Source organism: Eptatretus burgeri, chromosome 13 (genome assembly GCF_056783735.1).
Source record: "Eptatretus burgeri isolate ZD-2024b chromosome 13, Ebu_testis_v1, whole genome shotgun sequence".
Taxonomy (NCBI): Eukaryota; Metazoa; Chordata; class Myxini; order Myxiniformes; family Myxinidae; genus Eptatretus; species Eptatretus burgeri.
In genome coordinates, this window is record NC_140973.1 from 18468626 (window position 1) to 18494066 (window position 25441).

General features: G+C 42.2%; 1 protein-coding gene and 1 pseudogene across 6 annotated transcripts in view; one reads left to right on the forward strand and one right to left on the reverse strand.

The window, feature by feature from the left end:
• LOC147013973 (sodium channel protein type 1 subunit alpha-like) overlaps window positions 1-25441 on the forward strand; it is a 263021-nt gene that overhangs the window by 99095 nt on the left and 138485 nt on the right. For all 6 annotated transcript variants that reach the window (XM_085851455.1, XM_085851453.1, XM_085851450.1 and 3 more), the window contains 5 exons: window positions 788-905; window positions 5357-5447; window positions 5578-5706; window positions 11176-11267; window positions 20967-21191. In XM_085851455.1, the coding sequence (XP_085707581.1) occupies window positions 788-905; window positions 5357-5447; window positions 5578-5706; window positions 11176-11267; window positions 20967-21191 (655 nt within the window). The remainder of the gene's footprint in view (window positions 1-787; window positions 906-5356; window positions 5448-5577; window positions 5707-11175; window positions 11268-20966; window positions 21192-25441) is intronic.
• LOC147013974 (uncharacterized) lies at window positions 17383-18658 on the reverse strand (annotated as a pseudogene).

A 25441-nucleotide genomic window follows, 5' to 3' on the forward strand; every position in this document is an offset into this window, starting at 1 on the left:
TCTGGGAGGTGTTTATCTCGGATGTGTCCAGGCAGTGTTTATGTCTGGGCGGTGTTTGTGTCCGGGCGTTGTTTATCTCTGGACAGTATTTGTCTCTGGACCTGTTTGGGCCGTGTGTATTTATCTCTGGACATGTCTGGGTGGTATTTATCTCAGGACGTGTCTGGGCGGTGATTGGCTCTGGATGGCTTGGCTCCAGACGCGTTCGGCGGGTTTTGTCTCCGGACATGTCCGAGTGGTGCTTGTCTCCAGGCGGTGTTTGTTTCCAGGAAGTATTTATAGTATGGCTGGTAGAAAATGGATTTCAGACATTATTTTCTTTCCATCTTCAGTCTTATTCTATGCAGAGTCATCTTGATGACACAGTTTGAATCATAATTAACGCGCCACCGCACGTCTGCCTTCCCTTCCTCTCATCTCACGCCGCCTTCCTTTCCCCCACCCCTCCTCACTCTCCCTCCCTCCTCGCTCCCACACCCCTCCTTGCTCCCCCTCCCTCCTCTCTTTTTTCCCCTCCACCTCCTCTCTCTCCCCCACCCCTCTCTTTCCCTCCCCCCCACCCCCACCCTATTTTGTAGTCTCATCAGTGAAGCGATGGGTCGTATTTGCTCGTGAAACATAGAGATAAAGCCGAAAAGTTAAACAAAGGTACTTGTGAGATTGCACAATTGACTTTAAAACTATCAATTGGAATAATAGTGCCATTAAACAATTGTGGATTAGATTGTGCATTTCATGATGGTAAGCATTGTTTAACGTGTGTGTGTATGTGTGTGTGTTTTTACAGACGTTTATAGTATTGAACAGCGGAAAATGCATTTTTCGGTTCAGTTCCACTGCTGCACTTTACTTGCTTACTCCCATGAACATTGTAAGAAGAATAGCCATCAAGATATTGATCCACGCATATCCTTTGCTCGTGCTTTTGTACAGAATGATGATGAGTACCAGTGCCTGCGAAGTGGCACTAATTTGCAGATAAACGATTTATATTGGCATGGCCTGTACAGCCAAATGATCCGAGCCTTGCCACAAATGTGAAGCTCCAAATACTCGGACTTTTAATCTTGTACGTGAGTTGTATAAGCTTAACACGGTGGAAATGTTTGATTTTGAAGCAAATGCAGCATCAATGTCATATCAGCACTGATACTGTATATGTCATTGGCAATGACAAGACATTTTGCTGATAGTCATTTCTATGTCATTAATGTGTCTCTGAAAAGTGTGACGTTGTTGGAAACGATTTTCCCATTTTAATTCAAATAACATTTGTGTCCGAAGTTGAAAAAATTTTTTGCACGAAAAACACATTTTACTCGGGAGTTCATAGAACATGGTACCCCACACAGTCTTCAGGTATATGTTTCAATTGGAATAAAATAATGATCTTAAAGATCACTTAAACAAATATTCTAGAAATCTAGTGCTATTGAAGCAGTCTTTTATACCACCCTTTTGCACCATCTTATTTAACATGTCCAAGTACTGCAAATCTGGAGGTTCTTGGAAGTGACAAACAAGAAGGTGCTTTGTGTTCTAGTGTTGAAGTCTTAAACTTAATTTAAATAAAATAAAGATTGTAAACGTCATAGAAAAATTTAATTCCAGAATTTACCGCCGTTGATGCAGTGTCTATTACACAATTCTTTCTAACACGTTAAATTAGTTATTCGTGTCTGTTGCATGTGTCCTTTATGACATCGCTAAAAAAGAGCGTTTTCTATTTCTAATCATTTTCAATTTTGTTTGATTGCCAGGGTGGTAAACAGAGTAAAAAAAAATTATCTCACTCCTCTCTGCGCATGCGTGATTGGGACAAATTCAGAGGCAAAGTACTGTGAAACGACAAGCTCATTTTTCGATTCATGTTCCGATTCATATTCAAAATATAACATTTCATTTATACAAGTTGTTCCTCGATCATAAACATGTTTTTAGACAGTCGGATGTGAACCAATTGCTTAACCCCACGTTTAGCTTTGCATGCATGAGGTAATGAGTCCAAAAAGTATATTTTTGTACATTTGCATTCAATAACATCCCAATCATAAAATAAATGACCTAACAGACAAAAAAAATATATGAAAGCATAAGTACCATATTCACCGACGATGGTCGTGGATGGAGCTGTGGAGGTGGAGTTTGAGGGAAAATGGTGGAGGAGTGGGCTATTTCGAGGAGGATGATGATGGAGCACGATCCACCTCCCCCACTGCCTCCACATCATGATGTTTAGTGGAAATTCACTTCACAAATAAAACAGCGTAACTTCACTGGGTGGATGCTGAACAAGGATTAAGATGGCGTAGGTAGTTGATGAGGCAAAATTTGAGAAAATGTGGATATTTAAAGTGCTGAAGGCAAATGGTGTTAATTTATGGCATACAAGCTATTTAGGGGTATTGAGGGGTGCTGAACTCAAATCTGATGTATACCAAGCTCAAAAATGGCCGAGAATGCCGTAAAATTGAGAAATCCAAGATGGCCACCAACGACGGGCTGAAATGTATTTATGTTCATATCTTTTTGACGAAACAAGGTAGAAACTTGAATGAAATGTTCCTTTGGAAGTTTTTCATATATGGGGAATCCAATGCCATATTCAGTTTTGATATATAATGTGAAGAAACTGATTCAAGATGAATAATTCGTCGACCAGATAAGATCTACAAGCGGGTTGGCATGTGCCAATACATATGCCTCTTTGTACGAAGTCGTGCAACTTTCCAAGGGCAAGCAAAACACTATCAAAGTGGACAGGAACATTCTACAAAGGCTCATAACAGCTTATAGAGCAGGGCACGAGGTAAACCTAGAAAACATCTTCAAGCATGAACTCATGACCGCCCCACTATCTTTGGCCACAACTAGTGGTAGTCTACATTCCACCAGCAAGTCTGTGTTAGCAAACATACTGACGCAACAAGTCCAAACTCCTGCAAATGTTACACTCGATGAACCCAGCTGCCTATTCATTGATGACCAAGCACTCGTGATGGCACTTGGAAAGCCGCCTGACATTGGAACGTTTGGTGACTATGCCAACACATTTGCTAACAATGTGTTGAAGATGGGAGCAAAATACCAGAGGATTGACGTAGTCTTCGACAGGTATCAAGGCGAATCAATCAAAGCAGGTACCAGGACCAAACGCAAGCAGCGCCACCGACCGGTACGTCGTCAAATAGACAATGAGCCATCAGTTCCTCTCCCATCAGACTGCTCTAGCTTTATGGCACTTGAGGAAAATAAAGCAGATCTCGCTTTACTACTTTTCAAACCATCTGATTGAACACAGCCTGAGAGATGGACCAGTGGTTGTAGTAGCAGGGGGGTTCACCGAAGTGACCACTGTCAAGTCATCTGATCGAGATCTCGAAGTCTCCTCTCTGAGGGCTGACCACGAAGAAGCTGATACCCGGCTGATTTTGCACTGCATCCATGCTGATATGGAAACGATAGTTGTGTCAGTACGTGATACGGACGTGCTTCTTCTACTTCTAGCACACTATGACAGAATGAAATGTACATGTCTCTACATGAAAGCTGGGACGTCGAAGGCTCCAAAGTATTTCCCAGTACATGAAATTCGTATGTTGCTATCTGCTGGTCAAGTGGACACACTACTTGCCTTCCATTCCGTAACCGGCTGTGATAGTCTGTCTCAGTTCAGTTGCTACGGAAAGAAAACAACCTGGCAGGTGTTCCAGCAACATCATACTATACTGATCTGATTGGCCTAGGCAAGGGCCCTCTCACCGAAAACATCGCTATATCAACAGAGAAATTCATCTGTAAGATATATGGCATGCCCGAGGTCGATACATGCAACAAAACACGAGTCAAGTTGTTTTGAATCGGTCGTACACAAGAGATTCTGCCACCAACCTCAGATGCAGCAAAGTTTCACATCATGCATTCACACTATCAAGCAAGTGTCTGGAACTAAGCACACTCACCATATCCTGCTCTTCCTCCAGTGACCGAAATGGGATGGATGCACCTGGACGGTCAGTTAGTGCCACGGCTACTCTCTCTGCCACCTATCCCAAAAGCATGCAGGGAGATCACCTCATGTGTTTGTACGAAGGGGTTCCTCAGCCAACGCTGCAGCTGCAGGAAAATTCGCATGAAATGCATTGAGGCGTGCAACTGCAGGAAACTTGGTGACAACTGTCGGAACAGTCATGATGACCGGGAATAAGTTCATGTGTGCACATCTACCTGTACACACAATAAAGGACTGTAAATAATGCTCTGACAGCAAATATGATAAACTCATGCAATTCATGCATGATTAAATCCAAAATTCTTGTCATTGTTCTCGTGTTACAAATAAACAAATTGCTTGTAAAATGTTGGTTTACGTCAAAGCGCGTCAGTGTTATTTGGGGGTACCTTACTTTGCAAAGCCAAAATGGATATTGCATCCCTAATATGTTTCCTGCTAACATTTAAATCATACGTAGTGCCTCTGGGCTTTAAAAAATGGGCGGTCTGTGTTCCTGGTGGGGAGGGAGAGGGATGGGGCTTGTGGATCTTATCTGGTGGACGAATTATTCATCTTCAAAAAAGAATTTTTGCAATAAATATGACTTTCAATCAGTTTCTTCACATTTTATATCAAAACTGAATATGGCATTGGATTTCCCATATATGAAAAACTTCCAAAGGAACATTTCATTCAAGTTTCTACCTTGTTTAGTCAAAAATAAATGAACATAAATACATTTCAGCCCGTCGTTGGCGGCAATCTTGGATTTCTCAATTTTAAGGCATTATCGGCCATTTTTGAGCTTGGTATTCATCAGATTTGAGTTCAGCACCCCTCAATGCCCCTAAATAGCTTGTTTGCCATAAATTAACACCATTTGCCTTTGGGATTAAGATTTTTGGAAAATTGACCTAGTCAATAGGTGATGTGTTCTTCCACCTCTTGCCACTTTATATCCTTATGCATGCAGTAGATACTGTAAACTGGATCAACCGCTTTGGATGGTGTTTTGCTGACACAAGTAATTCTTTATTCTGTGTGGGAGGGAGGATAGTCGAAAAATGTGGTGCACTGATGGAAACCGACGACGTTCGATGGAAAAGTTTTCCCCAATTGATTAGCGACGTTTTAGTGAAACAACGTTGTTAGAAGTGACGTTGTCGGAGAACTTGCTGTAATACGAGACAGCATTTTCTTTGTTGTGCAGAATGTCAGTGTATTAAATTTTTCAAGATCAATGACTTAAAATCTCCTGTCAGGTGAGAGTGATTTGGTTGGAGTTGCAATTGTATTGAATGTTCTAAGTTTAATTTATTTTGTTGCAGTGCTTAATTATGCAGTTTCCTTGACCTATCTGCACTCTGTTCAGTATGATCATCATGTGTACCATCCTGACCAACTGTGTATTCATGACAATGAGCGATCCTCCGCCTTGGTCAAAGAAAGTCGAGTGAGTGTTCAAACTGGTTGCTCCTGTTGTTGTTTCTTTAGCTGTTTCTGTTGCTGTGTGATTAATAAGCTCTTATCTAAACTCACAATACAAAACTTCCTTTGAATATTTTTTTCCTTCTCTCTCACAGATATGCATTCACTGGGATCTACACATTCGAGTCATTGGTCAAGATTCTTGCAAGGGGCTTTTGTTTAGAAATTTTCACTTTTCTACGGGATCCATGGAACTGGCTCGATTTCATGGTCATCACGATGGCGTAAGTTTATATATATATATATATATATATATATATATATATATATATATATATATATATATATATATATATATATATATATATATATATATATATATATATATATATTGGTTTTTATGAATGATTTGGTAAATCTGTGACTCATAATCATTTTGCATATTGCAGAATTTTTTCCACGATCTGTAGATCTTGACGCAATCATTTTTTTTTCTTCTGAAAAGCTACATTTCACAAATGGTTTGTCAAAAAAAAAATTATTCTGAAAAGCTACATTTCACAAATGCTTTATCAACTCGCTCAGGCAAAAGTTCAAAGAAAACCAAAGGCAGAGGGAAAAAAATAAATCCTTTTCAATCAATGTTGAATAATTTCACTGCGAAATGTGTGAAAATGGTTATTCTTCTTGAAGACCAGGGAGAAGACCACTAAGGATTTTCACTTTCTGATGAAATATAACTTGTGAAGATCAGATTAATATGTTTTGCTTTGGATTTAATAATTGAATATCTGGATGTTGCATTACAATGAGAAAGTCTATCTCTTGGGGAAGGTAAATGTATCCATGGTATCTTCAATCAGTATTGTAAAAAAAAGGATTATTTATTAAGATCCTGATTGATATAGATATGAATGTTCTAATCAAACTGCACCAAGGTCAACCAGCACTGTTAGCATAACCTCCATCACAACAGCCTTAAGTATTATAATCAACCAAACCTACATCATAATAAAATATATCTTCCACAAAATCATCCTCTCATTTCTACAGCACGACCTTTCTTCAACCAAAATTCCTTCTACCCATCCCATAATCTTTATCTCAGAATGTTAAATTTGGGAATCTTGAAGTCCAACTTGTAGAGGTTGGCTGCACACAACAACCAAATCCCCCATTCATGTTCCTTTACAATGTCAAACCCCTTCGTGTCAGTACCCTCTCCCACATCTCCTGCAAGCCTGCATCTTTCCAACCCTCCTGTTTCTACCTGTCTCCTTCTTCAGCATCCTTCCACTTTATGTCCCCTCTCTCTGTATCCCTCCTCACCCAATCCTCTCCAAGCTTCCCCTCACGCCATCCTCTCCAAACTTCCCCTTCACCCCACCCTCTCCATGCTTCCCCCTCTCCAACCCCCTCAAAGATTCCCCTTCTCCACACCCCCTCAAAGATTCCCCTTCTCCATACCCCTCAAAGATCCCCCCTGCAAACCCTCCCCTCGTCCTGCCTCCTCTTGGCTTCCCCCCATTCCCACCTCCTCTCAGCTCCCACCCTCCCCCCATCCTATCTTCCCCTCTGTCGAACCCTCCCATATTCCCCCATTCCACATCCTCCAAGCTTTCCCTCTGTCCCTCATCCTCTCAGCCTCTCTCCCTTCACACACCTTTCCAATGCCTCCTCCACTGTCCTTCATTGTGTGAACTTCAAACATCCGAGGTCTCTGCTCCAACCTGACAGATCTCTCAATGCAGGCCGCTGCTGATAAACTGGACACCATTTGTTTAACAGAATCTTTCCTCCCACAGGACATCCCTGACTCCTTAGTGTCTCTCCTTGGCTATTGTCTCTTCCGATTTGATAGGCCTGAACCCTGCCCTGGTGGCAGAGTTGCACTTTACATCAAAAATTAAATTTCTCAGTCCGTGTACTGATCTTACACCTCCAAATCCAGAGGAGTACCTTTGGCCACGACCTCCCCTCCACTCCCACCTCTGTCTGTATGTTGTACCTTTCTCCAAACAGTGACAACTCCATCTACATCTCTCTACATCTCTCTACATCTCTCTACATCTCTCTACCTCTCACAACATGAACCAATTTTGTAGCAATTTCACTTGTCTGGGTGTTGGTACTTCTCTCACCAACAAGCATACTTCAGCCAAAGACTTCTGTGACTCCATAGGACTGACTCAATCTGTGAACTTTCAGGCTTGGATTTATCCCAACGGCAAATCCTCCCTTCTGGATGGACTTGGTGATGACAAACTTCCTTGCAAATGTGTCCTGCTCTTGCTCTGCTCCAATTGCTTCATTTTATCATATGCTTGTGAGAGTCAACATCTCTGTGGAAATTATCAGAGAGCTGCCTCAATGCCAGTGAGTCTGGCAGTTTACTCAAGCAGATTGGCAGGGACTGTAAGCAGACATCTCACTTCAGGACTGGTCTCATATCTACCACCGCTGCTGATATCAACTCAGCCTGGGAATTATTCCACAAAAACCTGCTCTCTCATGCACACATTCATCCAATCTCCTCTTCAGTTATCCTACCCTTCTTACCACCCATGGTACACTTAATTCTGTGGTGAGGAAATTGCTCTGAAACAACTTGTCTTCTTTTCTTGGAAAGCAAACCCAACCATAGGTAATCTCAGATCATTCCGCAAATCCCACAAGTGTGTGTCCATTCTCAAGCCAGAAAAATGTCCCAGAAAACAACATCTGTCCAACCTCAAGATTGAACTCTCAAATTTGTGTCCCTCCTCTAAAATCTGGTGGTGCCTTGTTCAATCTGTCTCTGGTATATGCTCCCCTTCCATCCCTTCTCTCACTTCAAAAGGCACCACAGTCGACTCCACTCGTGAGAGGGCCGAATCCCTCAAATCTGTATTTGCTTCCAAACCTTGTGTCTCCAACCCCTCACTCTCTGAACCCACAATACCCAGTCACACCCAACCACTCCTGGGCTCTGTGTCTTTTGCACCTGAGAAGGTGGAGAAGTTCCTGTCAATAGTTGACTCTGATTCTGTGACTGGACTAGATGGCTCGTATGTCCTGAAAACCTGCCCTGCTACTCTTGCACAACTTCTCTCACCACGAATCACCCTGTCATCTGCCCTACGTTATCTTCCATATGCTTGGAAATCAGTCTCGTGCTTTTGATATAGTCTGGCATCCTGCCTTGCTCTCCAAACTCTTTGCATATGGCATCCAAAGCCAACTCCACACATGGCTTACTGACTTCCTCTACTCTCACAGCCAATATTTGGCTTTCAACAAAATCCTTTCATCGCCTGTCTCTATTAAAGATGGTGTGCCCCAAGGCAGTGTTCTGAGCCCAGTTCTATTCCTTATCTTCATCAATGACTCTGACTGTGGAAAATTCATTTTATCTATTTGCTGATGACTCTACCCTCTGCCATGACATCCCTCAGATTGGCAGGCAGCAGCCTCTTGCCTCTCTTCAAACCCTCACAAAATCAAAAGTTAGTCAAACACTTTGAATATGTCTTTCAATCCTGACAAATCTCACACTCTCACTCTCTCTTTCTGATAGGACCATGTGGCAAACCCTCCTACAGTATTTACTTTCTTCATAATCTTCTTGAGCAAGTTCAACCATCAAATCCCTGGGTCTCACGGCAGCCATAAACTTTCTTGGGCAAACCACACTTCGAAGTTGGCCTCCAAAGCGAGTTGCCGACTCGGTATCCTCCATTGTAAAAAGTCCTACTTTTGCACACCTGAACTCCTATCCATTTTCAAGGCCTTAATCCACAGCTTGATCGAGTACTGCTCTTTCTTCTGTGCTGGCTCCCTTGCCTCACATCTTGCTCATTTTGATACCGTGGAAACCAAGGCCTTCAAAATTATTGGAATCTCTCACGATGAAGCTTAGTCTACGGGCCTATCGCGTCGCCATTGCAGACAGGTCGATGATCTCTCTGGCTTCTACCACCACCTTTCTGCTCTTCCTCCCTTTGCTCTTTCCGTGCTTTGTCCCCCCACCAAGTTTCTGTCGGGAGCACGTGGTCCACCATCAACCCTCTTCTGGTAAAACCCCCAAAATCCAGAATTGCTGCTCACCTCCACTTATTTGTTCTGCTCTTTTCCTGCCTGTGGAATCACCTTCCACATTCTCTTCAATATCATTCTTCCCTCCAGGTCTTCAAGACAGCTTCTCACCACAATCTCAGATCATCCCTCATCCAAAACCATGATCTTTCTGCCAACATTAACTAACTGACCCCCAAGTCCACCTCCTTCCAAATTTCCAGTTTTTCCTTTCTGTGGCTATGAAAATTAATGGTTATGAAGCCCCATAACATTAACCTCCATCACAACAAAATAACCTTGAGCATGATAACATTCAGCAAAATATAATGATTTTGCACCTCCATACACTGAACCTCGAGCACGTCATAAACTATAAACCTCAAACACAACATTCGGCAAAGTACAACGATTATGAACCTTTGGTACAATAATCTCTCACAATATTCATTGGGCCTGTCATAAAAAAATAACCACCAACATAAACAACCGAAATATCTTCCAACAAAATATGCTGAAACTTCAGCTCAATCCCTCATTACTTTCCTAATCAGTTGGAAAGGCATTGATATAATTGATGATTTTGCCATGATTGCTTTGAACAATTGTTTTTATCCAAGTAATGTAAATTATAATTGACTGTGCAAAAATATGAAGAACCTCTACAAATTGACAAAAATTCCAATTTTGATGTTACAGTAAACCTTCGCCATCCACGAGGGTTTCGCCCCTGAGTTTGTTGTGACTGGTGAACCCGGGAATACTGATACTAAGGGCTTATGGGGAAAAAGGGGATAGGTTCCCAACGCATAAAATAACCATATTTCGACAAGAATATCTGAAGTAAAAATGCAATAAAATAAATGTACAGTCAACTAAAAATGTAAACTAAATGTACAGTATACTAAAAATGTAAAAAAATGTACAGTAAACTAAAAATGTAAAATAAATGTACAGTAAACTAAAAATGGAAACTAAATGTACAGTATACTAAAAATGTAAAAAAATGTACAGTAAACTAAAAATGTAAAATAAATGTACAGTAAACTAAAAGTGAATGAGGTAATTTGAACCACGTAATTTGCTTATGTGTATCGGGGTTAAAAAAACCCGTGTGACGAATCTGCTTGTTCTGATATAAACCAAGGGAGCAGGGAGCGGAGGCTGACATGCCATTTATCTTTTACTATCACTTTAAATGCGCTCCATCTGATCTTATCGATCTGATCTTATTCATTTGGAAGGTCCACCTTCTACCCAGCCAGCCAGCAGGAGGCTGGTTTTAGCCAGCAGGAGGGTAATGTGACAAATTAGAAAATGCAACCTGAGCTCTGGATGGAATGATTTTTTTCCCAGCTGCAGCCTGTGACCCACAAATAGATCGAAACCGAGAATGCCGGATTCGTGAATGGCAATGGTGGATCCAATAACAACGAGGGTTTCCTGCATTTCATACAAATCTTATTAATTCACTTGACATCTTCAATTCTAACTCATGATCTTTATTACCCCGGTTAACCTTTCCTAACCAGCTTACTTGCTAGTTTCAGTGATTCCTCCCCTCCTCCCTTTCCTCTTTTCCTGTTTGTTCATTCCCTTGATGTTTGTCCCACTGTCAGTTCTACCTTGCTCTTTCATGAGTCTTGCTCCTGAAAAGAAAAGAAAAAGTACTCCCAAATTCAATCTCTGCTTCCTCCTAGGTATGTGACAGAGTTTGTGGACTTGGGAAACGTTTCTGCTCTGAGAACATTCCGAGTGTTGCGAGCTCTCAAGACGATCTCAGTCATTCCTGGTGCGCTTCAATTGTTCTGTCTTCTTTTGAATGTTTATTTTTTTTTTTTTAATTATGGCTTTTATCACTGCAGGTTTCGTGGTTATGACATTTGTAATACAGTATATAAATTCCGTTGTTGCTTGGTTATTTTAGTATTTCATCAAGGCTTAATTTTGACTTGGGTGTCCATGTTTGACTGTGAAACATAAGAAATGTTTTGTTCATTTTCCATTAATCATGCTTTTAATTTGCCCAAAAGTATAATCATTGGGAAATGACAATATTGCAATCAAGAATACAACAGCATCATATACTTCATACCATTAGGTACTATCTCTGTTACATATGCTCCGGGAAGGCAGAGGGGTTCAGTTCTAACTGTGCAGCAAGCGTACAAGGGGAGGGAGAGGGGCCTTCAGTTTGACGTACAATGCACAAGTAACAAAGGGAGGAAGCTTGGTTTGATTTACCATTCTAAGTGAAGAATAGAAAATTAGAATGGCACTCGGTAGAGCACATACCTCTCTCCGCAAGACTCAACAGTTTACGTTTTGTATCCCACTGATAGGCCGCATCTACTTCTAGACTTTCACCAAAATCGAATCGGCTTGTTCTCGTCACCTCGCCAACTCATCCACCAAGTTTTGTCATAACCACAATGTTTTGAGATGTCATGCTATATATTGTTTTTAGCCCCGTCTCTCAATGGTGATGAATCACCCAGAAAAATTTAATACTATTCTCGTATCTGGATAAGGATACAGATCTTCATCAACATCAAATTGATTCGTCCTTGTCATACACCCATCCTGTCTTCCAAATTTCATCTGAATCCGTCTCTACCTTTTTGAAATATCCTGCTCACAGACAGACAGATAAACAGATAAACGGACAAACAGACAGGGGTGTAAACATAATCTCCGTCCACCTTTGGTGGCACAGGTAACATTCATTATTTGAGCTTCGTGAAATATTCTCCAGATGAACAAACTAAATTCAATGGAGGGAAGAAGGAAATGACACAATTCTGAGATAAAAAGATGTCTTTTGAAATATAATTAATATGCCCAAGTTATTGCATATTTCCAGATTTTATATTACTAATGCTTCACTAGCTATGCCTTTGCATCATCATAACTCGACAGAATTACCCGTAATTGTGATTCTCTGTTGCATAACTCTATCACATTCTGGGTCTAAAAAATCATTTTCTGTCAAAAAGCTACTTTTCCTAAACTGTAACAATACATGCACAGTTTCTCGTAGCTTTATGGAACTACTGAGGAATGCAACAATTTTTCACACAGCCAAATTTTGCATCGTGATCAGCAGACATGTCCGGCACAGAGTTTTAAAATGACTTATTTATTCTACTTAGCTACACTTTCATTCAGTATTTGATTCAGCTGCAAATATTTGATTCAACTACAAATTTGATTCAGCTACAAATACCTCTCGTATTTCTTGCTGATGTTTTTAAAATATTTTTTGGGGGGTATTCACAGTCTAAGTTTATTAATTTGGTGATGATAAATTAGCTGTTCTGAATGCAATAGTTTACCAGAATGCCGGACCTGAGAAGCGATCCCCAGTTTATATACATATGGCATGCCGATGTTTCAAAAGTACAATGCAGGGGTTTTTAGGCTGTTTTTAATCTTTAATAATCGAGGGGGATGAAACGGTTATGTCGTATGAAATTGCAAATTTCCAAATGCATACTTCATAAAGTAGGTGGGGTGGGGAGGGGATGGTCAGATCACTCTATAATGGGAAGTGCAATGGGAGTGGAGGGGAGGGGTCAATATATTTTTATTTGTTTTGTTCTCCTGCAAAAGCGAGGATCATAGAAGAGCAAGGTTTAACTAACAGCAGGGCCGAGGGGAAACAATCGTGCACAAACAGCAAGGGAATGAATGAACAGGAAAATAAAGAAAGAGAGAGGAGCGGAGAAAATACTGAAACCAGAAAGTAAGCAGGTTGAATTAGGAAGGGTTAATGTGGGTAATAACAATGATTGTGGATAACTATGCAGGGTGACATTATGTGATGGTGCATTGCCTATTTTAAGCCATGGAAAGAGGAGTGGGATCGAACAGCTTCAGAGAAGAGATGTCAAAGGAGTCAGAAACATGTCAAAGGAGATGTGCCTGATTGATATTTATAGCCTCCAAATCCCATTTTGCTCCTGATTATGATTTAGGGCCTCCAAGCAAATCAAAAGAGCAGCAGCAGTATATATATATATATATATATATATATATATATATATATATATATATATATATATATATATATATATATATATATATATATATATATATATATATATATTGTTGCGGATTCGCGCCCGCCGGCGTGCCGACGGCCACGTAACTCGAATCGCGGCACGTCGCCCACCGGACGGACAATCCAGTCGTGACCCTCTCGGACTAACGCCGGGAACCAGTCACGGGTGGACCTTTCGGTCTCACCGCGATCGAGCCAATCAGCCCCCGCGTGGGATAGGGTTGCTCGCCAAATTCGACCTACCTAAGTACCCACGCGGAGGGTAGACCGGGCGATCGCACCTCGCCGCAGGTCGACTTCGGACACGGGCCACTTAAGCGACCCGTTCCGTACTATCGGGATAACCGAGCGGTGTTATTCGTCGACCTCGACGGTTCGATTAATTATCGGGCGTATTCAGCCCACTACCAACCCTTTACGTGAAGCAAGATGAGGATTTAATGGGAGAAATGACGAAGCGAAGCGGGAAACAGTTCAACACAAAAGCACATTTATTCGCGGCACACGGGAAGCACACATATACAATTCCACCAAATGCACACAGAAAAGACACAATGCAATTTACACAAAAAGCAAATGTAAAAGCGAAAACACAATGCAGAGCTAATACCGACTACCGAGCACACGGCAACACTTATACAATTCTACTTCACAGACGGCGCCGACAACACATACCCAAAACCAAGGAAAAAAATACCCTCAAGGATGAGGCGGGCCTGAGGCCGAGACCGGGTCGCGCCTACCCGTCTGGTGATGAGACGCGGAGCGGCGATGGCGCCTCAACTCCGCGGGCCCCGCGGACAGTGTCTGGTAGGGGGTGGGAAAGGGGCCCCCTTGGTCGCACTATCTCAGCGCGGGGGGAAACAGGAGGGGGTTGCTGATGCTCGGGGTATAGAGGATCTTTATTATCCCTGGTGTGCGTCTCCACCTCGGCCAGGTCGCGCTGTCGGCCTCCCTCGGGTGCAGCTCCCTGCACGACGCGAGCACCCCCTCGTCTGGTGTCGCCGCCTTTCCACAGCTCCGTCCCCTCCGTTCCGACTCCAACGCACACGACGAGCAGCTCCACCGCCCGCGAAGTCTTGACTCTCTGTTTCCGACTCTCCTACTCTCCTACTCTCCGCCTCTGGACTCTCCTCGTCTACTGACGAACACGGTCCTTTTATCCGCCCCGTAACTTCGCCCTCTCATCTTTGACCCCCTCCCTTCGACCTTTCACCTCGCTCCCCATTGGCCCGAGAAAAAGTGGGCGTGAAGGCTTTTTGATCCATAAATTTGCATATATCGATCGCCCTGGGGGCGGGGCCAATTCGCCCCTCGCTCACCGATTGGACGGCAAAAAGTGGGCGTGTGTCGTTTTTGATCCGTTTTTGAAGCACAAAATCCGTGATTTTGTACACGCTGTTCGACGCGCGCCCTGCACGAGTCCAACACCGGTACCCACAGCGGGGCAAGAACGGTGGCGATGCTACGGTTGCGAGGTGTGACGGGAAGGTCGTGGCGGTTGTGGTGAAGCGGCGTTGTGGTTGGTCGTTGATGTTGTGATTGTGGTGGTAATCATGGCGGTTGGTCCAAATTAAAGATAGTAAAAGAAAAACGGCTATCCTGAAGAGTCGCAGCACGCATAAATGACATGTATTCCCACTAGACAACGGGTTTGGGCCTAATTACACATGTACTTACCGAGATACCTCACCTAAGGGACCTGAATGGTGGTTTGCGAATTTGGTAACCACAACAATATATATATATATATATATATATATATATATATATATATATATATATATATATATATATATATATATATATGTATATATTTGAGTGACCAGGATGCAAGCAAAACTGATTGTCAATGATCAGGCAGTTTGAAACCAAAAAAGACTTGACATTAACAGGGATGATGGTTGAATTTACCTCTAATTGGAAGGAAGCTCACTGGCCTGTCTTAATAGGATCTATTTTTGTACTGTTCTTGTAGACAGGAGTGATGTTTACTGACTTTCAGACCAATGGAATGTGGCTAAAGGAGAAGGACAAACTTAACAAGAGAGAGAAAGGGGAAGCAAACATATCAGAGCAAGATTTGTAGGATTTGAGAACATGGGCATTCCTGTCATGTGGGTCCATTGCCAAGGTAGGATGCCACATAATTTCAATTGGGTTAAGGTCTGGACTTTGACTTGGCCATTGCAAAATGCAAAATTTCTTCTGCTTCCCTTTTCTCTGGGTACCCGTGCCCATTACCTACTCTAACTTCTCCATTTCGTGGACCCATGGCCTACTCTGGCTGACTACTCCGGCACCCGGGGTGCCCTCTACTCGATACTCACCTTTCACAAGCCACGCACCCAGTCGGTTAATCGTCTCCTGTACCCTGCAAAATGTTCCGTGCCTTCGTTCAACACCAACCACAAAACGATATCCCTTTCTTAATTTGACTAACCCGCTAACTAGTATTACTTAAAGAGCAGGTTTTGGGTTGCTGATGACCGCGTGATTCGAAGGTTGTAATCACATTAATAATCAATCGTTGGGCAATTATTTTCTTACATTTGAAACTCAAAATATGCTAAAATTAACTTTTGAGTCAAAACTTTTGTCAGTGATCGAAAAACAGACCGGAATTTACTGAAGATGCTATGACGTCACGTTCTCCGAAAACGTCATGAACATTCGGAAACAGCGTGTGAACAATGGCGAGATGCGAATCAGAAAGTGATTTCAGCGGTGATGAAATTGAGTGTTTTTATTCCGATATTGCCAAGGACGAGTCGGAGGATGATGGGAATTTATACAATGGAGTTTCTGGCCCTGAGCCATATACATTTGAGCCACTTGCAAGTGCCAGAAAACGGCCTATTTCGTGTACAAGTGGCAGGACTGACTGTCCGGCAGTTCACACTGACAGACTCCACCAGACAGATTGGTTTGTAGATTTTCATTTTCTTGTTCGATGCATAAAATAATGTAAAGTTTGATTCGTCTGTGACTTGATATAATAATTTTTAACCCTCTAGTCACTCAAGAGTCAGAAATAGAATGAATCAATAATGGACCCAAATATATTATACACCGCAGCCTTGGCGTTGAAGTTTTTCTGACAGCTGAGCTTGACCCCAGCGAAAGTGAACAGTTAGAACAAACCCCAACTTTCAAGAGACTGTTGTGGCATATAAATACCAAAGCATGTTTCGCCTCATTGGGAAATATTCTACCAAATTTAGAAAAAAAAAGTGGAAAATTGATCAATCTTTTACAATTGAAATGAAATAGCCCAATTTGCTGATGCTGGTAAAGAAGTAATTTAATCAACACTAAGTTGATTTGTTGAGAAATTTTTTCATGCTTGTGTTTTTCAGAAAGTTTATTCATAGTGCAGCAGATGATCATAACAATTGTGCAAATTATGACGAAAGCATGAAATTTTTACCAGTGTTAGTACATACCATAAGCTTCATTTTCAGATCGGGAGGTAAGTCAGATTTGACCTCTGAGGATAGTGAGAGGTCAATGACCTCAATTACATTGAAATTGTCATTTTTTCACGATTCTGGTGGTTTGTCTGTTTTGGGAATCATTAAAAAGGTATGTTGCCATGTGTTGGTCCCTTTATCTTCTGGAGAGCCTTTATACATAATTACAGGATGCAACCATGACTGAACAAGTGCTTTAAATGAGGTCAGTGACCTCAGAAAACAAATTTATTGAAATACACATTTTGGTTATTGTGGTGTCCAGAACAGCTTGCATGAAATTGTGTTGTAAGATCATCTGTGCAACCTTAATTTTCAATGTGCACTGAACATAGTCTATAAGCTTAAAGTACAGTGAGGTCAGTTACCTCAGACACACGTATAGTACATACCGGTACATGTAATACACACACATTATCCATATAGACGCATTAATATAAAGGTGTCTGATTGCACCTAACAGTCTCCCGAACATGCACATAATGCAGTGCACTTGAGTGCAGCCTTGGTGCACTTGCAGCGGCCGGTACATCCCTTCTCGCAGCCGCAGTGGATCAGTTTGTGGAAAGATTTTGATGCCTCTGGTAGTGTCGTCCAAAGAGGCTGCCACCCAGAGGCCTCCTTTGTCCAGCCCCAATCAGATGGGATTGGTAACTCTGGATTCAGGACCAGAGTTTGGTTCCAGCAGTTGCCCTGGAGAGATGCACACTTGATGTGCTGCTGGAGTGCTGCCTGCGTTGGGGGAATGTTTTCTAGAGCCCTAGACTTGTGTGCGAAGAGCTGTTTCCTAGCATCGTTCACTTCCATGGTGTCACTTGTGCGGTCATGCATCAGCACAACGAAGCGCTCCAGCAGTGACATTGACTCCTCACTGACATCACTTGGCATGTGTAAGAGTTCTTCAAAGGCATCAGTCACCTGTGGGAACACTTTCCAAATCTCTCAGGCAGTCTTCTTCCCTCTGCCAGCGAAAGAAGACACAGTGTCGCACCCTGTGAGGGCATGGAAGATGGGGAGAGTAGCACATTGTCTTGGGTTCATGGCGGCAGCCAGTTGGTGAACAGCTATGTACCGGAAGCTGGATCCAGAACCAAGAGCTATCCACAGCTCGTCAGGATTGATGTTGTTGAATGAAGCCACAGCCAGTACCACAACATCAGTATCCACAGTGTGTATGGCCACCTTCCTGATCCCCTTCTGCACAGCATCTGCCACATGCAGAAGCAGGCGAGTGTCCGCCTCCTCGTGTGAACATGGGGCGAGGCTGGTCAAGTCGGACTCGGCAGGAGAGCACAGGACCTCAGTTCCACATGTTGCATACATTTCCTTGCCATCTGCTATTGGAAGACGAATGGCCTCCAGTGACAGGAAACCAAAGAGCTCAGTCTTGTTTTGATCCACACGAAGGAAGTCCTTCCAGTTCTTAGGCATAACGGTAGAGGGAGCCACTCTCTTCCTGACGCCCTTGCCCCTCTTCTGTCTGGTTGTGCCTTTCAGGCTGTCAGGTAGGTATACATCCCAGATGCGGTCGAGTCTGTTGACCTTTTCGAGTTGAGTGGAGATGTAAGGTGCAAAGACTGTGTTCACATACTCTTCAAAGGTCCTTGCCATTACAGGATTGAGCATTTGAACAATAGCTGCTCCATCAAGGATTGTGGCATCAACCCCAGGTGCGCTTATGGTTTCGGGTTGGTCTGATTTCAGGCAGTGTAATAAATCTGCGTTGACTCCAAGGCGCAGTTTTCCTCCTGTTGATAATGCTGGTGGGGCTGCCTGGTTCTCGTGGCAGAAGAACTGGTCCAGATCCCCATCACGTGATTGGCAGGCAATATACAGCCTCGAGAAGAGACTACAGTCACTCTTCACTGCGGCGAGTTGGATCTGCTGCTTTGACTGCGTCTTGATCTGTGGCCGACTGAAGAGTGGCAACTTGTCCTTGGGCAGTGTTTCTGTAACTGGCTTCGTGCATAGTTCCAGTCTTTCTTCAACAAACTTTGTGTACTGCTCCTCACCAAGGGACTCGATCTTCCTCACAGTTTCTGCCACTGGGGTGTCCATGATGTCTCTCGTGTCAAGGACCAGTAGATCTTGAGTGTTCTCTAGGAAGGGATTCCTCATCTCTTCAAACACTGCTATAAGTGCTCTGACATCCTTCATAAAGGCTGCTTGCACTCCAGGTTTCTGGTCATGGTGAAGATGCCCAGTGTCGTGAGCACCGCCATGTCCTCTTGTCGCCTGCTCTTCAAACTGTGCAGTGATCCTGGCTATTTCTGGCCCTGCCACCATCCAGCGTCTGAGTGCCCCAGGGTTTCCTGTCAGTCCAATAGCTCCACCAGACCCTTTGACCACAGCGTTGTTCTGTTCATGACATTGGTCAATTGCCATGGCAGAGAACTTGTTGCTGGTCTTGTGTACCACAAACTTCCCAGACTTGAATTCTGCCAGGACATCTGGGTGTTTGTCATCAATATTTGATTCATTGGCATCAATATTTGATATGTTGAGGTAATTGACCTCTCACTGTCCTCAGGTCAAAGCTAGACATCTGTAAGTAACTACCAACACTGTGTGGAATATGTAGACACTTCTATTGGAACACAAATGCATGGTTTGTACATCATAAACATGTTTACAATTAACCAATGACGCCAAACATCAATATTTTGATACTTTGAGGTCAATGACCTCTCACGGTCCTCAGAGGTCAAATCTGCCTTACCTCCCGATCTGAAAATGAAGATTACGGCATGTACTAACACTGGTTGAAATTTCATACTTTAGTCATAATTTGCACAATTCTTATGATATGAGAGATTATCAGCTGCACTATTATGTGTTTTTCCATGTACTCTTTAAGAATACATTTCAAGGTTTTTCTCACTTAAACTCAACAATTGATTCTGTGACAGAGCAGTATCTGGAGAACTTGTCAACTAACAACTCATATTCACAGAGTGGTGATCAGATGTGTTTATGCCCACCACAAATGACAAGTCTACCCAAAGGGTCCTCTTTACCCATTTTCTTTGGGGGAAAATTCACCCGTTTTGTTTGTACAAATCTAATCCACTGCCGGCGAATGTGTGATTCCTTCGGGAATCGGTGGGAGCGATTACCCGTTTTCTAGCCATCTTCGCAAAACATGACGACACACGTACGAGGCATGATGAACAAATATCCAAATAACTTTGTTCTACTATAATTCAAAATGAAAAAGGATAATATAGACAGTTGCAAGCTCAAAAAAAGCGAAAGAACGGCCCGCTGAACCGGACACTTCTTCAATGAGCGAGCGAGCGTCCGCTTTGTTTTGGAGAACGTGACGTCACTTTCTATGTTGAGAAAGCAAGCTGCTTGACCGCAACCGTGTGCCTGCATCTTGCGTGAGACCACACACCTGTGTTTTGCGTGAGACATATGCTTACTTCGAATGTATCACCACATGCCTGTACACATGCTCCCGTGCCTGCCCATGTCTACTGGTGAGCTGCTTAGTCCATGTCGCTGAGGGGAACAGGCCATGTGGATTTCAGCTAAGAAGCAAAATGCAGGAAAAACTATCCACACCGTACTCCTTGCCTTTACTTCTCATGGCATTCTGGGCTTTGTCCACCTGTACGAAATGTTTGACCTCAATGATATGAGTTCAGCAGACTGTGCAAAGAACAATATATTGTTTCCCAATATTTTTTGTGCTTAAAGTGGACAGGCATATCAAAGTAATGTGTTTGTGCATTTGTGTTTGTGTCACCTCATTTAGTTTATTTGGGCGTGAAAGACTTTCTTTTTGAAATGCTGATCATTTCTTTTGACTTGTGTTTTTTTTAAGATATATGATATGCAGAATCATTGAGATGTTGAAAAACGCTAATTAATGTATCTGATTTCGTTTTTTCTTACACAGTGAACAATTTTTTAAAAAAACAATGTGATTGTTGCCCACATATTTTGGCAGGCCTGAAAACGATTGTAGGAGCACTCATCCAGTCGGTGAAGAAGCTGTCCGATGTGATGATTCTCACGGTGTTCTGCCTGAGCGTGTTTGCACTTATTGGGCTTCAGCTCTTTATGGGCAATCTGCGGCATAAATGCGTCCGGTGGCCATTACCGAACAGCACATTGGAGGCCATTCTGGAAAGAAATGGGACGTTTGATTTTGAAGACTACATCACAAAGGATGGTGTGCCCTGCACCTTTTGGAGCATTGCTGTTGCATTGTCATATAACATGTGCCTGTCCTGATGCTAGTCATTATGGAAGTATATTAGTGTTTGCATTGCTTGTACTGTTGTGGTAGAGACAACTCAAACTCGAAGGACAAGTAACCACTAGATGACACTCGGCTCATGGAATGTTAGAACACTTTTAGATAATATTACAAGACTAGAGCATAGAACAGCCCTCATAGCCAGAATGCTGGTGAGGTATAATATTGGCCTCATTGCCCGAAGCAAGATATGGCTTGCAGAGGGGTCTCAACTTGAGGAAGCAGGTGCAGGCTACACATTATACTGGATTGGCAAGTCCAAGGACCACCTTAACAGTCAGGTGAGGGCTTTGCCATTTGATTTGAATTGGCACGTTAACTTGACTTATTTCCTAAGTGTGCCGATGACCGACTCATGGTACTTCGAATAAGTCTTGATGGAAACCAGTATATAACACTCATCAGCACCTATGCACTAACAATGACACACACAGACGAGGTCAAATAAGTTTTCTGCGATGATCTCAGCAGGATCTTCAATGGCAATGTTCTCTTCTAAGATACCAGCAATCTCCATGCCTAGTTTGTGTTCCAGTTCCTGTCTCTTGGCTAAGGGTTTTAAGATAGTTAAAATCAAACTTCCTTTGTGATTTGACTCTGTGTCTGGCACCAGGCCAAACTCATCATCTTTTATGATTTAAATGCCCATGTTGGTACAGACTGTAATACATGGAAGGGAATACTGGGACACCATGGTATTGGAAAAGTAAATGCCAACGGCCAGCTCCTCTCCAAGTGCAGCGAGTTTGACTTCATCATCACAAATACAATCTTTCAAGAAGTTGATAAACTGAAAACAACATGGATGCACCCCAGATCCAAACATTGGCATATGTTGGACTACCTCAATGTACAACAGAGAAACTTCAAGGATGTGCGCATTACATGCTGTTAGATTACATTACACCTTGGAGGTGCAAAATGCTGGTCAGATCATTGGCTTGTCAGGAGCATCATGTTTTTTTTTTAAGGTAACACCTGAAGTGCCAGACACAGAGTCAAATCACAAAGGAAATTTGATTTTAACTATCTTAAACCCCTGAGCCAAGAGACAGGAACTGGAGCACAAACTAACCATGGAGATTGATGGTATCTCAGAAGAGAACATTCCCATTGAAGATTCTTGGAAGAATTTAAGGAATGTCACTGACAGCACAGCATCTGAAATCCTTGGATTTGTCCAGCGGAAGCACCAAGATTGGTTGAATACCAACGACCAAGATATAGCCAAGCTCCTAGATGATGTGCACAATGCTCACAAACCCTACCCAGCAGGCACACAACGTTGTTGCAACGTCGTTTGCCGGTTCTATCCTGACGTCAGAATTGGGTCAGTGGGAAGTTGTATCTGCAACAGCCATGACGTCAGATTTCAACGTTGTGACAACGTTGAAATCTGACGTTGTTGCAGCGTCGTGTTCTGGTTGTACCTGATGTCAGAATTGGGTCAGTGGGAAGTTGTATTTGCAACACCCATGACGTCAGATTTCAATGTTGTCACAACATTGAAGCATGACATTATTTTTCAACTTTATCACAACGTTCATAAAATGGAGTTTTTGTTTTTACCTTTTTCTTTGCACGCCAAAGAAACGAACATTGCAGTGCTTGACACCCTTCAGCTTCCAGCTTGGTGAAGCCCTCGACCCGTAGGTCTGGGGCCAGCGGAGCACCGCTGTTCCACCGGTGCCATTATCAAAACATTGAAGTTGTATTGCAACATCATTATACGTTGCACAGTAACACATAATGACCACAACTTGAAAACAACTGTAATTCATAATCATTTATTATCACGTATCACGCAGAGCATGATTGTGGAAAAATATACAAGCAGTATTAACAATAATAATATCTTTATCCGTACCAAAAAAGCACACTCAAATACAAACATACAATAAATAAAAGTAGATACTATTGCAATTGAGAAACATATACTAAAAATGGGGAATAAAAAGAAATACCACATGGGTAAAAGTCGTAAATACCTTTTTGACAAATTCACTTTGTGCAAAGCACAGTTAACAATTCAAATTCAGAAAGTTCTGCTCCATAGAGGAACTGTGGAGCTTCTCTCTCAAATATAATTAACTGCACAAAGGCACCTTTAAGTACAACAACATCATCATCATCATGCAGTGTTAGTAAAACTTAAGCCTGGTGTTGGCTTCGTGGTTAGGGTGGTGGCTTGGGATCCTAGGGTCCTGAGTTCAAGCTCTGTTGGCTGCTGAATTAAAATACACCAGGAGGTTGACTCAGCCTGTCATCCTTCTGAGGTCGGCAAAATGAGTACCAGTGTACTGGTAAGGGCAAAATGAGTACCAGTGTACTGGTACGTCATCAGCGGCATAGCCACGTCCCAACCAATGATGCAACCAACAGCCATAGGCTGCACTCAATTGAGAGAGAGTTAGTAAAACTGATGATAATTCTATGCTTGCATACATTATGGGCATTAGGAGCATAAAAGGTATTGATAGATAACTTGCATACATTATGGGTATCAGGAACATAAAAGGTATTGACAGATAACTTGCATTTATATAAAATGTAATTAAAATTTTTGGCTACTGATGGCATACTACCCATTGTTACAAGATTCATAATTAAGCAACCTCAGGTAAGAATTATGAGAAGACGAAGAACCACATATAAATTTTGCTATACGACATAATAGTTGACATTCAATAGGTAGAAATTCAGCAATGACTGGTAAAAGAGTACAATATGGGTACTGATCATATAAATTCAAAAGGATCATAAAAACTTTTACTTCCTACTTAGGAAGTCAAACACCTTTCTGATAGAATTTCTCCATGATATATACAATTTAGAAATATTTTTACTTATGTCCCACAGCGGGCATCAATAGAATGAGGTGCAAAAAGACTTAAACAGATGATACTTGACATTATATGAACAGTGCATAAAATTATATAACACTGAATTACAATCAGGCAAATCAATGAGACCAAATATATATCTATGTGTGTGTATTCAGACAAAGAAAAAATATAAATCTAACATCATTAAGTATGAAAACATAATTTTGAATGCATCTCACATAAATAATTCCAAAGCACAAAAAATTAATTTGTTGGGTGTTTTCAATCTTAATTTCACAAGAAAATAAAATAACTTCATTATGCATAAAAGTACATGTAAATATTTTCACAATGTAAACTTAGGCTGGGTTTCCAACATACAACATTACAATTAACTATGCTGCAAATTCTTAATAATCAAGGACGTGGACGGCTGGCACAGCGTGTTGCTTTTACTCGTTATTACACTAGTACGTGCCCGTACGTGCGTGGCCGTACGTGCAAAAAATAAAAATAACAACTTTCAAACAACCACCCAGGCCGTTCCTTCGCTCTCGTAAACGACGACTGGATTGGGGCATTGTGTTTATCTATAAATGCGCATAATAAATCTAGAAATTATGAGAATACAGTAAGTCATCACTATCCGGAAGTCCGTACATTATAACCCATAATGGGGAACGCGGCTGAGGATCTCTTCCCCTTCGGCCACGCCTACGCAGTTGGTTTGGTAAATAAATGGCCATAACTTGGGAAGCACTTGTCCGATTAATATTAAACCTTGAAAAGGCACATCTACAGGGCCCCAGCAATATACCTGGCAAGTTTCAATGAGATCGGACCAGTGGTTGTCGAGAAACAGCGGTCACACACACACACACACACACACACACACACACACACACACACACACACACACACACACACACACACACACACACACACACACACACACACACACACACACACACACGCACACACACACACCTGGAATTATAGATAGATGAGGGCTTGTTCCTGCCCGCACCTCCACGCCGATCAGGGCCATATCAGCGACAGCTAAACGTGATAAACGAATGATGAAATCGGGTGTTAGAGGATTCGATCGTCAGATGCCGTTCCCAAGTCCAACGCTCGAACCAATCGAGTGCCCCGAAGGGCCCGGGAGAGTTTCCATTGAATGTAACGATATAGATCCCAGCACACCAATAACAGGAATACATCATGGATTCTGTGATCTTAAAAACGTCCAAAAACAAAAGATAAGACATAAAATCGATTTATAATATTATACTTACCAAAAAGATCACAGCGGAAGATAATTTGAACTAAAAAAGC